Source organism: Phodopus roborovskii, unplaced genomic scaffold (genome assembly GCF_943737965.1).
Source record: "Phodopus roborovskii unplaced genomic scaffold, PHOROB, whole genome shotgun sequence".
Lineage (NCBI taxonomy): Eukaryota > Metazoa > Chordata > Mammalia > Rodentia > Cricetidae > Phodopus > Phodopus roborovskii.
This window is the reverse complement of record NW_026125444.1, coordinates 12,292,443-12,309,013: the sequence shown is the minus strand read 5'-3', so window position 1 is coordinate 12,309,013 and position 16,571 is coordinate 12,292,443. Positions and strand designations below refer to the sequence as shown.

The following is a 16,571-nucleotide window of genomic DNA, read 5'->3' as shown; positions in this document are numbered from 1 at the left end:
AATATTTCCTGTAGAATTTCACTTTTCTCAGATGCCTCATGAGACACCCCTTTGTTGACTCTCTTTTTTGATATATTAGCTTATGAATCATAGCTATTACAGTGTGTAGTAACAGTTCATAAGAATGAATAGAGTCTGTAATGATTTTCTTGATTCTATATTTATAGGCAAAACTTCACATTCTTTGGCAGTGAATTTACTATATTTCCTCTTTCCTGTAATACTACAACACCATTGAGTTGGAGCATAATTTATTTAGCTAAAAAAGCTTTGAAGCCTCCCTCACTGTTTTAAGCTTTTCTTTCCTTAGGATTATTACATTTCTAAAAACATGCTCCATAGAGATATAAGCTAGAGAGGCTAAGTATGCCTCTCAGCTTCATCAGTTACCTACAAGATGCGATGGCTTGGACACATTACCTAGCTTGCTTAGGAATTTGGGTTTCCTTGTTTAGAAGCAATACTCTGGCTGCCTACAGTTATAGAAGAATTCAAGAGCTTCTGTGATTATATATGTATCTATATGTTGCATAGTCTGCTTCCTTGTATATAATGAAGCCTTAATAATGTTAACCATTAAGTAATATAGTCTTTTGTTCAGGTGGAGCCCAGGTTATAAGATGCATCACTTAATATAAAAGATGTGTTTTTGTATCTGAGAAGTAGCAAATATTCTGTATTTTAAAATATTGTCAATTGTGTATTTTATATTTTACTAGTTTTTATTTAGTTCTCTAAATCCATTGACCAGCATCCAACATCTGGTTTGCCCTGATAATTAGTTTGTCTCTGAACAAATTAGAATCAGTGGTCAAAATCTAACATAGGGCCTTTTGTGCTGTCTGATTTTTCAGACTTCAACTGGTCTCAAATTTGTAAACAAGCAAAATTGTTTTTTTTTTTTTTTGTTTTGTTTTGTTTTTTATCACTTCTTTAAAACCATGAGTGCTTAATTTAACTCCTTTTTCAGGGTTCTGTCCATGTGTGCCAAACTCAAATGTCAGCTCCCATTTATTTAGGGAAATGTCACACACATCATTAGTTTTGTCTTTCGTTGTAATGAGTCATTGCCTGTGCTTGCAGAGAGTATAAATGCAGCATGGTAGCAACTACTGATGTAAAGTAGCCCTGCAGTGAGCACTGGACCCTGATTCCCACGAAAATAAGCTACCATGAGTGGCATTGAGACTTTGGGGATGAGGCATCATGCAGTCCTTATTTAGTGTTCTTATTAAATGATGAGAGAAGGCATTAGTATGGGCACTTAAATACTATTTTTAGAAAGGTGACTGAACACTGTGAAACAAAGCTATGCAATTATCCACTCCTCAGAGAGTGAGACCTCCCATGAGATCATCACAGTCTGTCATATCACTTGGGGGAGGGCCTAACCTTCCCCTCCGTGCCCCTATCTTGGCTGATAGAACATCCCTTCACAGGGTATGGGCTCCAAAAAGCCAATTCATGCACTAGGGACAAATACTGATTCCACTGTCAGAGGCCCCATAGACTGCCCAAGCCCCCCCCCAACTGACACCCACATTCAGAGGGTCTAGTTAGGTCCTATGCAGTTTATATAGAGTCCCTAAGCTCCCACTTGCTCGGGTCAGTTGTTTCCATGGGTTTCCCCAGCATGGTCTTGAACCTTTACTAATCACTCCTCCCTCTTTACATCTGGATTCCTGGAGTTTGACACAGTGCTTAGCTGTGGGTGTCTGGTTTTGCTCCTACCAGCTCTGAAGGCTATAAGGTAGTCAGCAATCTCATTATAGGGGAAGGACATTTAAGCTAGCCTCTCCACTGTTGCTTAGATTGTTAGGAGGGCTCATCTTTGTAGACCTCTGGGCATTTCCCTAGTTTTCTTGTAAACCCCATAATGGCTCCTTCTATCAAGGTATCTTTCCTTGCTCTTCTTCCCTATTCTTCCCCCAACTTTAACTTCTTGATCCACATGTTTTCATCCACATCCCCTTCTCTCTTCCTTTCTCTCCTACTTCTCTGTCCTCCCCTATGCTCCCAATTTACTCAGGAGACCTTGTCCCTTTCCCCTTCTCAGGGATCAATGCATGTTTCTCTTAGGATCATCCTGGTTTCCTAGCTTCTCTGGGGCTGTGGATTGTAGGCTGGCGATCATTTGCTCCATGTCTAATGTCCAATTATGAGTGAGTACATACCATGTTTGCCTTTCTGTGTCTGGGTTACCTCACTCAGGATGGTTTCTTGTAGTTCCATCCATTTGCCTGCAAATTTCAAGATGTAATTGTTTTTTACCACTGAATAGTACTCTATTGTGTAACTGCACCATATTTTATCCATTCTTCAGAAGCATCGAGGTTGCTTTCAGGTTCTGTCTATTACAAATAATGCTGCTGTGAACATAGTTGAGCAGATGCCCTTGTGGTATGAATGTATTCTTTGGGTATATGCCTAAGAGTGGAATTGCTGGGTCTTGAGGTATATAACCGGGCAGGCTGGGTTTGTAAACTGTCTGATCGTGCAACTGTACAGTACAGATCTGACTTCATATTCTTGATCTCTTGCTCTCTCTCTCAAACCTAGAGCCTTGCTCATATTAGATAAACATTGTTATTTCCACAGCCTTCACTATCAATGTAATTATATTTGTTTTACAAATCTTACTTTGGTTTTGTATATTCATTTCTTTCACAAGTTTCAAATTTTAACACAAAAATTATTTCTTCTCCACAAAAATAATGTAGAATCTTTTATTTTGTTTCTCTGTATGTCTTCAAGTTAGTTTTCATGGAACATTTCTTTAGATTAATTTGGCAGTGGTACTGATTTTTTTTTTTTTTTTTTTTGTAGAAAACTTAATAATATAGAATAGTAAGTTTTTTGGTATATTTAAATAAGCATATTCTTAATCAAATGCTTTAAAATAAGTTAATTTAAAATAAGTTTTGTTAAATATTTTTTGTTTCTCAGATTATTGCTCAGTAGTAACAATTGTGGACCAGACAAATGTGAAGTTAACGTGCATGCTCTTTAGTGGAAACTATGAAGCCCTTCCAATCATTTATAAAGTTGGAGACATTGTTCGCTTTCACAGGCTGAAGGTATAATTCATATTTTCTACAACCCTTATTTATTAGATAAGAAATCTGTATTGTTCACTAATCATAGTTAATACTAATTATAGGGCTGCCTTGTTAAAAAGTGACATTGAGCATCTCCAGGGCTAAGAAATGTAAATAGTATCCTAGTATCCAACTTCAATTAGTAGCTAGATATTTCTTCATTTAAATAAATTTGTTGTCCTCTTTCCCTAGATGCTCATTGAAAACAGTGATTCTAAACTAGTTCCAGTTTATTCTGTCTCTTCTGAATATGGTTAATGTTGTCAAGTTTCTATGTAGCATTTGGAAGGGATAGGATACATCCTTGTAACGTCTTTTTAATTCATTTAATTCTGTTTAAGACTGGGTTCCTACTCTGGTACTCTGACTGGCTTCAGAGTCCTTATAGAGTGCTGAGTTGTGAAGTCCTGGTAAGCGGTAAGCTGAAGAGGGGAAGACAAACTCAATTCAGCTAACAGAACTCAACCAATACTTGATAATTCAAGCCCCATTTCATGAGATGGATTCCATCCCTGGCACTGCTTGGGTAGCCAAAATCCTGAGACTAGATTGCCCAGGGACCTAAGAGAAAGCCAAATACTAGTGTTCTGCTATACTTACAGATTTTTCTCAGCCATCATCAGAGTTTCTTTCTCAGCCATCTTCAGGGAAGCTTTCTCTTGCAGTAGATGGAAACAAATGCAGAGACCCACAGCTGGACAGTGTGCACAGAGTGAGAAACCTTGGAACATTCAGTCTTAAATGGGATGTGTCCATCACATCCCTCCCCTCAGGGCTAGGGAACTTGGAAGAGCGAGGTGGAAGAACATATAATGTTTATGCAGAGATTGAATCTATACTCTTACTACCAGAAAAATATAATCTAAAAAGAAAATCAAGAATCAGATATGTGCTATGAACAAAATGCACTTTAAATGTGAAGACAAAAGCAAATTGGAAAAGTATAAGAAAACAATTTTATAAGGCAATCAGAAAATGAAATAATTATTTTATTTCCAGGCATAAAGTATTACTAGAGATTTCAAATGGGAACAAATCAGTTCATGAAGAAAATATTAGGACTACATATTTGGTAGCTGTACATTTATAAAAGCCTCTAGACTTACACAGTAAAATTCCTGACAGCATGGTTCAGCACACTCAGTCATAACGATGCCTTCACCTCCCATGTATTCATTATTTTACACATTAATGCATTCAGGGTTTGACTAAACCACATAGTACCCTTGTGAAAATAATGCATAATAAAAACTCATAAATGTAAAAATGCAAGTTTGATGGAATTTGGTTAATATTACTTTTTTAAAAGGTATAAATTTCAGTCAGGCTGTGGTGGTGCACACCTTCAATCCCAGCACTCAGGAGGCAGAGGCAGGCAGATCTCTGTGAGTTCAAGGCCAGCCTGGTCTACAGAGCTACTCGGAGAACTCCTGTCTGAAAAAGCCAAACATTTTAGTGTTTTAAAATTTGCATAGTTTATGTATCTTGCTTGATGTAGCATCAGTTGAGTTGATTGTATTGTTTGTAAGCTACTTCAGTAAATATAGTAAGAATTACTATTATTTATACTGGAAAGATTTGTCATTTCCAATCATTGGTTCCAGAGGTTTTTTTTTAATCCCTAAGTGTCTTAGTCGCAGTTCTATTGTTGTGAGGAGACACATTGACCAAGGCAACTTTTATAAGAAAAAGCATTTGGCTAGGGTCTTGCTTATAGTTTCAGAGGTTCAGTCCATTTTCCTGATGGTATGAAGCTTGACTGCAGGCATAGCAGCCATGGTGCTGGAGAAGTAGCTGACAGCTGTGAACCCTGGTCCACAGGCAGAGAGAGAGAGAGAGTCACTGGGTCTGGCATGGACTTTTGAAACTTCAGAGCCCACCACCAGTGACACACTCCCTCCAACAGGCCACACCTCCTAGTTCTTCTCAACCCATCAGAGTTCTCCTCCCTGGTGACTAAGCATTCAAACTTCTGAGGCTATGGTGCCATTCTTATTCAAACCACCACAGTAAGCTGTTTTGTTTGTTCCCTACCTTGTCTCACTTTCTTAGATCCAAGTCTATAAAAATGAGCTTCAGGGAATCAACAGCTCTGGTTTTGCATCTCTGACATTTGAAGGAACTTTAGGGACTCCTGTCACTGCACGCTCTTCAAGCAAACTGTATAGCTTCACTTCTCAGGACAAAAAAATGGTAGAAGCCTTGCGGGTTTGGGCATCCACACACATTTCAGCTTCTTCAACTGGAGTGCAGCTGTGTGATGTTCAACCCATGCAGTATTATGACCTGACTTGCCAGCTCCTGGGTAAAGCAGAAGTGGACGGAACAGCATTTCTTCTAAAGGTATAGTTTAAATATTTGACATCATATTTAGTACCATATAACTGTCAAGGAGGAGCCTGGAGCATTCTGATACACTGTTAGTAGACTCCATTTTATACTGTTAAATTTAACATATTGTTTTGAAACACCCCGCCACATACTACTAGTTCTATTCCTGCATTTCACTGTGCTTTCCCTCCAAGGGAAAAAAAAAAAAAAAAAAAAAAAAAAAACAGTATTTCTCAATTTGAATTTTAGAAACAGTATGACATTTGTTTATTTTAATACTATATGAATTCTGTTAAGCCTTTAGTGGCACTTCTGTGTGAATAGTTCTGCTGCTTTGTGGGTATATTGCTTTCTGGGTATATTGCTATTAAATTCTGTCCCCATGTCTCTCACTGCCTTGTTTATGAAAATAGGCATAAATGACTTTGAAATGTTGATTATTATTTTTGTTTTGGTTTTAAGTTAGCTAGAAAAAAATACAGTCACATAAATGCTATCCAGTCTTCATTTACTCCTACCCTATGAATAACCTGCAGAAGGTAGTTGCTTAATTATTTTTCTTGCTTGCCCATTATAGAAGATTCTTTTTAGGAGCACGGTTTGACCAATATCCTGTGCTTAACTTTCTCTTGTCTGTTTGGAATAATTAGACAAGAAATGGAATGCCATAGTGCTATGATAAGACAGGGCTTAACATTACGATTCTTGCTGGCACATTTGAAAGAACACTGAAAAATAGAAATCACTGGGTAAAATACCAAATTTTTGGAGTTGAAAGTAGCAGCTTTATGTAAACATAGAGCTTAGTAATTTTTTTTGTTGTTGTTGTTTTAAGAAAAGCTAATTAAAGTAAAGCCTAACTATAGTAAAGAAATATAAAATCATCTAGGGTTAGAAGGAATCCTAGATAAGTAACTTATGTTCCCAGGCCAATGTGACTCCCTTAACAGATGACTACTTGTTAACTGTTGAACATTACCAGGAACAAAGAGAAGCTGGCTCTTTGCAGATAGCATCTGTTGACTGTTATGATGATAGAGAAAAAAAAAAAAAAAAAAAAAAAAAAAAAAAAAACTGCAATTCTGAGATAAAGCCTGCTGCCCTGTAGCTGATAGAGTCAAAACTATGGTTTTTCTCTCTAAGGAACACATGTTTGCCTATAGCCTTTTATAGGAGATAATCTGTTTTTAGAAAAGTCAGCCTTGGAGAAAGGGCTCACTATATTGTATCTTAAAATTTATTCTTTTGAGAGTTTCATAAATGTGTACTGTGAAATGTGATCCGGTCCACTTCCAGTTTCCTCCTTCATCTTACCCTTGGTTGTCCCCACAAAGCATCCCACTCCCACCTTCATGTCCTTTCCCTCCTCCCTGAGTCTACTGAGTGCTGCCCATATGAGCTTGAGGAGGAGTTCATTCACTGGGGCATGGCCACCCTACCTTGTCAGATTCCCAAAGAAACAGGATTCTTCGGACTGCAGAAGCTGTTAATGGCCAGTAGCCTTTCTGCGTGAAGCCTCGTCAGCTCCTTCCATTCCAGGCCTGAATGTTAGCAAGGCTGAATAAGGCCCAGGAACTTAATTTAACATTCAGCACTGAAAAATAAATATAAGAAAATTAATGAGGCTTTTTGAGGACTGCTTGATATGTGTCTTAAAAGCCTTTGCAAATCATTTAACCATTTATTTTTATGGAATTCCTTTATTGAAATAATTTTAAATGTATGAAAAAGTATACTTGAAATAATACTTCATATACAGTCAAAACCTGGAAGAAAAGAAATGCAGTAACTGATTCTTTGAACTCTTTGTGGCAGAATGTTTTATGACTATACAGTGAAATTGTAATCCTAAACCTGTTGAAATAAACTTTAATAATAGACTGCTAGTACTATATTTTCATTTATATACTAGAGATGTTCCTACATTAGCAGAAATATTCTGAGAAGTATATATGGCAATGTTTTACTGTTAACTGCCTTGAAGGTATAGAATTATGATTCATTTTTTCTGATGTTGATTTTCTCATGTATCAGAAATAACTTTTAAAAACAGGAAAATAGACATTCTTTTTAAGTTATGGTTATTAGTATGCAACATAATGCTTTCTTTTTCAATGTGAGCACAATGTAATCTTGGTTCCTTTTTAATAATCATGATATATCCATTTCCGGTGTTCTCTGTAGCCATGTGTTCTAGTATCATTTGTGTTGCTTTGACTAAACACTTTGACCAAAATCAACTTAGGGAAGGGAAGAGTTATTTGGCTTATATCTCCAGATCACAGTCTGGATGGAAGTCAGGATAGGTATTCAAGTGAGAACTTAAAAGTATCCCATTCCAGCCACATCATTTCTAAATGTGGAACTCATGCACAGTCGAGGAAGTGTGGCAGAAGTCATGAAGGACACTTCGTTTGTTCGCTTATACACCAGCTTATACAGTTAATGTTCTTATTGGTTCCAGACCACCTTCCTGATTTCACAGTGGACTGGGCCTTCCTGCATCAATGCACAGTCAAAAACAAATCCCCCACAGATATGGACACAGGCCAGTCAGAACTAGACAGGTTTTCAGTGGATGCCTCCCTCCCGGATGACTCTAGGCTGTAGCAACACCCTTTACCTGTGGTTTGCATTTAAGCCATAATTAAATAAATCTTTTTTAGGAATGCATTTTGTTAATTAATTCCATGTATATATGTAGTATATGCACATTTGTGCAGGTACCTAGAACGTCCAGAAAAATGACTTAGATCTGCTAAAGATGGAGTTACAGGGAATTATAAGATACCTGACATGGGTGCTGGAAACCAAACACATGCCTTCGTCAGGGACACTGTGGTATTGCTGAGCCATCTCTCTAGCCCTCAGCAATCTTTAAACAGTCCCATTCCACTTTTCCCTGTTACTCCGTTCATCTGATGTAGATGCTGAGAAATACTTTTAAGTATCCTTAAGCTTATGCTGGTGTCTTGATACTCATTTTGAAACAGGCATAATCTCGTTGTTTTAATGTTTTGCTTTTGTCTCATATCTTTGTTTTCTGTAGTAACCAGAAGTTATATATACCCAGAAGTGAGGGCTGTAGATGGGGGAGATAAAGAGAAGGAGAGGTGGGTGGGTGAAGATGGGGAGGTATTTGAGCACACAATAGAAAAAAGTCAAAAGTCTACACCTAGTTAATACTTTGTTTTGTATCATACAAGGACTTTTCATTTTTATGTCTTTGTACATTTTTCTGCATATAGTTCATATTTAGCCTTTTCTCGGCCACAGAATGATATACATCTCATTTAAAAGTATTAAAAACACTTAGTGGCATACACCAGTTCATTTTTAGGCTTGCCTCAGTGTTTTTGTATAAAGATAATTCAGCTTTTCTTTACTGTCCCATGGCAGGTATGGGACGGGACGAGGACGGTGTTTCCCTCTTGGAGAGTCTCCATACAAGATCTTCCTTTTGAAGGTGATTTAAATCACATTCTACAGCTCCAGAGTCTGGTGATAGACATTCTTGTCTATGATAACCATGTTCAAGTGGCAAAATCCCTGAAGGTGATGTTGAGTAGAAAGATGCTATTTTGTTTTCCTTCCTGGTTTTGTAATTTTTGTTCATATATTGTTGGTAATATTTGGAGTGTAGAAATGAACCCGATTTGTCTTCAAGTTTTAAGTTATAAAATGTGTGTTTAGATTAAGTTTAAATCTCTGAATGTGTTTTAGTTATGCATACGTTTTAAATTACTTTTTACTTGAGAATATAATTACATTACTCTCCCTCTTTCCCTTTCCTCTCCTTTCTCCCTCCAACCACTCCCAAGTACTCCCCATCCCCTGATTTCTTTAAAATTCCATGGCCTCTTTTCCTTTGTCTCTGTGTATGTTTCCTAAATATATAAACAGTATCTGTTCAGTCCTTATAAAGGTTACTTGTATATATGTTTTCAGACCTGGCCATTTGGTATTACATACCAGTTGCTGTGTTCTTCCCTGGGGAAGACTATTTCTTCTGCTCTCAGCGTTCCTCAGTTGTCTGTAGTTCTTTGTCTGGGGTGTTTGGGGTGCAGTCCTTGTGGGCTTGCCCCTCTTTCATTAACATGTCTTTGTTCAGATCATGTTTAACAAGCTCTGTTGGTAAGATTTAATAGGTTTAGCTTCTCTGATATTTCTAGGAGATACAATCTCATAACAAACTTCCTGTAGTTTTGGCTCTTAAACAGTCTTCATTTCCTTTTTTCTGAAATGTTCCCTGAGCTTTAGGTACAGTTATGTTGTTAACGGATACATTGGACTAGGAGATACATTTCTGCATCTTGATTGGTTGCGGTCTTCTGTGATGGTGTCTGTGTTAAAGAGGTTAAAGAGAAATTTTCTTTGATGAAGGATGAGAACTGAGAACTATACTTTTCTCTCTCATTCCACTCACTCTTCCTCCTTCTCTCTCTCTCTCTCTCTCTCTCTCTCTCTCTCTCTCTCTCTGTGTGTGTGTGTGTGTGTGTGTGTGAGAGAGAGAGAGAGAGAGTGTGTGTGTATGTGTGTAAGAATACATTTTTAGAATGTAGTTAGGAAATATGTTGGTTTAGTAAAGTGGCAGTTGTAGGTTCTCCTCCAAGACCCACTTCACTAGTCCTAGGGAATTGACTAGGTTCACAGTCCCAGACACAATTTCCCTCTTGTTTAAAGAGCTGTTGGGTACCACCAAGGTTTGCATGTCACTATTATAATCCTACTGTTATCGTGCTATGTTGGTCATTATTGTTGTTTGTGGGCATCACAGCTGGGTAGGCCTGTTGGGTGCTTCCTCCTTTGGGAGCTTTTGTGATGCCTTATGGAGGGGTCTTTCAGATGAGATCCAACTCAGGCTTCCTGGGTCCTATGTCCAAAGTCATGGAGTCTTCAGCAATAGCCAGTGTTTTAAAAGTCTCTCAAACAACCCTTATCAACAACTCAAAAAAGGAATTCTCATGTGTTAGTAGGTTGTTTTTTTTTTTTTAAACTATGGCTATATACATATTTTTTCTAGAAATAGTAAAGAAGATTTGTGATAAGCGAAATGTTTTTAAAAAACAAAGATACATAAAATTATTAAAAACTTTTTAAAAGAAATTGCAACTTTAAGGCCATCATTAAAGCAATATTTATCTTCATGAAAATAATTATGACAAATTATTTTATTTAAATGGGTGACATTTTGACAACATGCATATGCTATTACTATTGGTTTTCACTTGCAAAGTCCACTTATAAGTAATTAAGAAGACTAGAAACAGTGGAAATATGTGACTTTTTTCATACAAAATGTATATGATGCAAAATATTATTATTATACAAATCAAAACTTTACATTCAACAAATAAAAATCTTTATATTTTCTTTAGAATCTCCATGTATTCCTTTTTACTTTTTCTAAAATAGATTTTGAGTTACCAGTATATGCTGTAGCAGAATCTGAGAATCCAGAAGGAGATTCTGCAGCAGCTGCTCTGGCTACTGCTCATCTATTCTGTAGCTCCTATTCCATGAGCTGCCAGGCCAGGTTCTAGACAGCCAGAAAGAAGTCTTTGTTCCTCATGGTTGTGTGAAAGTGTAGGCTGAGGTCCAGAATCAGCTCAGGTCACTGTTTGTCCAGAGTGCATTAGGCACTGACCTCTCGGGTCTGTTCCAGGTGAAGTCACAGTTAGCTCCTTGGAGTGGACACACGACTAAGATTCTAGCCCTGGTTCTAGCTCCCTAACTTACTATCTTGACACTTTCTGAATAGTTTTGGCAGAGTGTAGACTTGACTTTGTGCATAATTCTTTGAGAAAGTACTTACTACCTCTAGTGTGCATAGTAATTTGGGTATGTTTTTGTGTATTGTTGGACCTTGTTTACTGTCTAGGGAAACTTGGTCGTTCTTACTGAATTTAGACTCACAGATGGTAGAGAAGAGTTTTCCTTCATTTTTATCCATAGTTTTTGGAAGTCTCCTGTAGCAGATACCATTAGCATGAATAGCAGTATCCAGAGTAACATTTGCAAGGCATCCAAGATGATTTGGATATTACCCCAAGAGGGAAATGCTGGCTTCATTCCATTTTAAGTGAGAAAGTGAAACATTCGGGAAATTAAATCCTCTCTTTAGTAAGGGGAAAGGATGTACACTTTTACTCAACTCTGTAATCTACTTTGACCATTTAATTTTTTGAATTCTCTGCGCTTCCCCTGTGCTGCTGTCCTAACTAGGTGAGTTCTCGCCGCCTCTCCTTCTTCTTTTCCCTGAAACCTAAGTAGCACATTGCAACGGAGCTCAGAGTGTTGAGGATTAAAGAATATCTTTCTGGTTAGAGAGACCAAGAATGCTGGGAATGGGTTTTCAGCATTTTTAATGTTGCTGTATCCTCTGCATTGTCCACTAGAGGGTGACATGAGCACACGTAATTAAGAAAGTAGATGGCACATCATATTTCTCTGACTTCATAGCATGAGCTTAGCAGTGTCAGGACTTCAAGATAGGTTCAGATTTGCATTTTCATAGCATTCATAGGATAATTTCATAATTGGTTGTATAGCACCAGGAAAAATGTTCTATAAATGGCAATAGTCAATGGAAGTAAGAAGCATAATATTATCAACTTCCAGAAATAATACACTCTTCCCCTGCTGCAATCCTTAAAATTCTTAAAATAGCATAAAACATACATAGCCATTATCACTTTTTGCCATCTACTGGCCCAATAATAGTTAGCTATGGGGGAAGATGAAAGCACTGCACCTGCTTCTTTTGTTAATTGGAGAACACTCTTTCCGAGAGGCATAATGACTTCCTTCTAGCTATATATTTCTAATGTCATCTATTGATTAGACCCTCACAATGGATTAAACTGTACCATTTTTGTCACAATTCCTTAGCTTGTAGCTTGGGAATCTTATTGCATTACTAATAAGATTAGACAATACAACCCGGCACATTTCATAATATTTACTCAGGCTTTACAATGCTGCCTCCAGAAGGCATTTTTGATAATAACAATTTGTCACCTCTACTCTGAGATCTGCTCAGAGAAATAAGCTCTATGCTTGCCTGTGCATTTTATATACTAATGCAATGTAGTAAAGGAAACACATGGTGTATAGTGTATATTCACTGTTTATACATTCTCCTTAATATTTTACAATATTTATTTCATATTCCTCTGCAGTAAAGCTGGACATGGGACCTTCTAAAGTGTCCAATGATCTCAGTCTCTTGCACTTCAAATTCTTCTCTTACTCCAGCATATAGCTATGTTCCCTGTTCTCCTTAGGGTGTATATTAATTTTACTTTTGTCTTACCCCACATCCTACTCCTCAGAACAGTCTTGACCTTTTCCCTCCATACACGTCCCTTTCTGGAAAAAGTTTTCAGATGTCATGAAAGACACTAAAGTTTTTGGCTCAAATTGCCTTATATTTAAAACGTGATGTAAAAGAAATTTAACTTCAGATAGCTAAGCTTTGTCTACTAATAGAGGTCTTTTTTTTTTTTCTGTGCTTCAGCCTTTTTCTAGTCCTTTGACAGTTATAGACATGTGCTATGCTAATGTATAATCAAAATAATAAATATTACAAAAAGCATACAAAAATAGACATTTTACTATTTACTATTTTAGTATTTCTTTTTGGAGTTTTCATGGTAAGTGTATACATCCCTTGTGTTTTTACATTTTTGTCCCCTGAACTTCTATTTCCCTTTTCTACCTCTGATGTAAAAGCAGGTAAAATCATTCCCTCCTGACCCCTATCTCTCTGCCATTCCTACTCTCTCTGTCCCTCCCTGCCCCCTTCCTATCCCCCATCACTAAACCCTCCCTGGCCCCTCCCTCCCTTTGATGCTTTTCTAATATATTGTAACACAATTATACTGAATTTGTAGGGAAAACGAGAAAGGTAGCTTCCCATTCAACACTCAGGAATGCTGTTTATATGCAAGTGAATTAAACTTCCTTATTTCCGTTACCTTTTGCTCATAAATCTTCACAAAAATGCATGCAGTATATCTATATCTCTGTATCTATATTAGTTTATATTATGTAGCATATTCCTTTGGGTAGATGTCAATGTCTATATTATATTACAGTGGAGTTGCCTGAGCTGGATTTGAAAATTTGGGCATACACTGTCTTCCCCCATAGCTGGTACTAGAGGCTCATACAAGAACACTTGTCTCTAAGTGTCAGTGACTTTGAATACCCTACTATGTTAGCCCATTTGTTATCTTTTTCTAGTTAAAGAAGTTTTAGGATACATTTAGAACAACAGCTGAGATTGACCATAGTTCAAACTTGTGGTTTAATTCTATATTTGAATTTACAGAATGTTTTTCACAAGACTGTGATAAAAGTACAAAAAAACAAATCCCATATTAGAACTTAGTTTTCCATGGAATTTGTAGGCGAAGGGAAAACAAGTGGCGGCATGTGTGGATGGCACCAGTAATCAGAGGGCTAAAGCAGGAGCATTTCTGTGCCTTGCAAGAGCATTCACCTGTGGAATAAATATGGCCTTTATGTTATTTTGATTATACTATATGATTAATTTTTTAATGTCTCATAGTGAGAGCATTTTATGACTCATTTTTAATATTATTTTAGGCTAGTTCAAAGAATTTCTTTTCAGAACATTATCAAATAGAATTTCATTGAGGTCTTGGGACTCCTTCACTATATTGTATTGATGGTCTTCTGAATGGGCCTGCTTCTGTAATGTAGTGTGCACATGGGTATGTACGTAAGCATGGTCCTGTAGCTGTGTTTCACATTTGATATGAAATCCATGCAACTGATATTAGGCACAGAGTTGTCCTGCTTCCATTGTCTTCTGTGGATAGACAGTGCCCTTGGCTGTTGTGTCTTTGGCTACTGACTCTTATTGATCGTGAAAGTTTCAACTATCAGAAACTGTTTAAATCAGTTCCTCTTTTCTGAACTAATATTCTTAATCTTCTTTTTAGATTGGAAGCTTTCTTAGAATCTATAGCCTCCATACCAAGCTTCATTCTGTTAATACAGACACCAACAGTTCATTGTTAAGGCTGGAGTTTCATCTCCATGGAGGGACCAGTTATGGTCGGGGGATCAGGGTTTTGCCAGAAACTAGCTCCTGCGTGGATCAGCTGAAAAAGTGAGTATTTTATACCCCTGCTTAGAAATCATAAATGAAGTATTCATTAGACTTTTTGCAAGGTAGCATTGTTTCTGGGGCTCTGTAAGGCCTTAGTCTTTTTTCCTATTTCTCCTCTTTGTCTTGCTGAAAATCGAGCCCAGACTCTCGCACCTCCTAGGCAGACTATCCCTGGACTATATTCTTATCTGTATCTCTATGATGTTTTTTAGACTACATAAGCCAAATGAAACAAGTGATTTTTACATACAAGAGTTGAGTTAGTAACCAACATTATAATTTATGTTGTTCCAGCAGTTAAAAATCAGTTTTTCAATTTTTCATTTGTCATGTTCTTTTACATTTCCTACACTAAGTATAGCAACAAATAATGGTACAGAGGTTTCAGACAGTTACAAACTTGGTTGATACTTGATTATGTGATTATATATTGAGAACTCAAGAACATATTTAATCATACTTCAAAAAGATGATCCTTTTAAAGTGGCTTCTGAGTAAATACATCACAAAGTATGGCAGTATTTTTTAAACATTTTTTAAAACATTTTAAGGGATATTTTTAAAGTTTTTAGAAAATAACATGTTTTCAATTCAGTTTGCTTCTTTGGTGTTTTTAGTGGGTACTGTGAAGAGAAACATTTTCACCATATTCTAGAAAAGAAATCCATATATCTTCAAAGAAAAAGTATATCGTTTTATATATAAGCCAAAATACAATTATTGTCATCTAGGATTTAATTTACATCAATTAAATTACTTAAATTTGCCTTTGACATTACGTTTCTATTTTACCAGTTCCATATTATTTTAATTTACCATATGTCAGAATGCTATTTCACTTTTCAATTTTTAAAACTTTTTCATACATGTATATTGAGCATATTCTCTTCCCTTTCATAACTACTCCAAAATCCTACCCCACATCCCTACCCACCTAATTTCTTATCCTCTCTCCTCCCTTCCCCCCAAAAAGGAAAACAAATCAAAATAGATGAACTAAAAAAAGAAAATCAGTAAGACAAAAAAGGATAACAAAATAAATAACACATGGAGTCCATCTTGTGTTGGCCTTCTACTTCTGAGCATGGGGCCTGTCCAAGAGTGATATACTCAGTGATACTCCATTGGTGAAAACTGATTTTCTCTTTCCCAACAGGTCTTAATTGTAAAGAACTCTTGGTTAAGGGTGGCACTTTGTGCCCACTCCCCTTCTCGGTGCTGGGATTAAACCTGTGTAGATCTTTGCATGTTCTGGCAGTGTCTATGAGCCCAGATGTGCGTCAGTCCTTTTGTGTCTGGAAGATGCCATTTCTATGGAATTATCACCACCTCTGGCTTTTACAGTCTTTATGCCTTCTCTCTTGAATTGGTCCCTGAGCCTTGAGAGGAACACTTTGATGAAGACATCCTACTTAGGGATGAGTGTTCCAAAGACTCTGAACACTTTGCACGTATTTTGCTCTGTGATTTAGGCATCTGTAGTTATGCTATTTGAGGTGTTTCTTGGTATAGATTATCTGTTCTTGTCTCTGTTGGGGGAGTTTCTGTTCTTTGGTTGCTTTATCCCCCCCCCACACACACACACACAGCATGGCAGCTGTGGGGTTGCTAATAGAGAGCGGTTCTGCTGGTTGGTCACAAAGGGATGGAGATGAACTAAGAAGGAAAGGCTAAGAGAAGTGGCTGAGAAGAATTAGAGACCCTGGATCTGCACATGGGAAGTGTGTGTGTGTGTGGGGGGGGGAGTGTGAATGGAGAGAGAAGTAGGAGAAAGGGAAGGGGAGGAGAGGAAAACGCTTGCAACTAGGAAGATTGAGTCAGGGTAGGAATAGAAGACAGGAGAGAGAGAGAAAGAGAGAGAGAGAGAGAGAGAGAGAGAGAACATAAAAGAAGGAGCCATTATTGGTTTGAAAACTGAACCTAAAGAAAGTTCTAGAGACCTGCAAGACTGCCGCCAACTAACAATTTGAGCAACTGTGGAAAGGCTACCATAAATTCCC

General features: G+C 37.3%; 1 protein-coding gene across 8 annotated transcripts in view; it reads left to right on the top strand.

Annotated features, from left to right (window-relative positions):
• Pot1 (protection of telomeres 1) overlaps positions 1–16,571 on the top strand; it is a 54,096-nt gene that overhangs the window by 23,085 nt on the left and 14,440 nt on the right. For all 8 annotated transcript variants that reach the window (XM_051175774.1, XM_051175776.1, XM_051175770.1 and 5 more), the window contains 4 exons: positions 2,947–3,077; positions 5,151–5,441; positions 8,829–8,984; positions 14,402–14,571. In XM_051175774.1, coding sequence (XP_051031731.1) covers positions 2,947–3,077; positions 5,151–5,441; positions 8,829–8,984; positions 14,402–14,571 — 748 coding nt within the window. The remainder of the gene's footprint in view (positions 1–2,946; positions 3,078–5,150; positions 5,442–8,828; positions 8,985–14,401; positions 14,572–16,571) is intronic.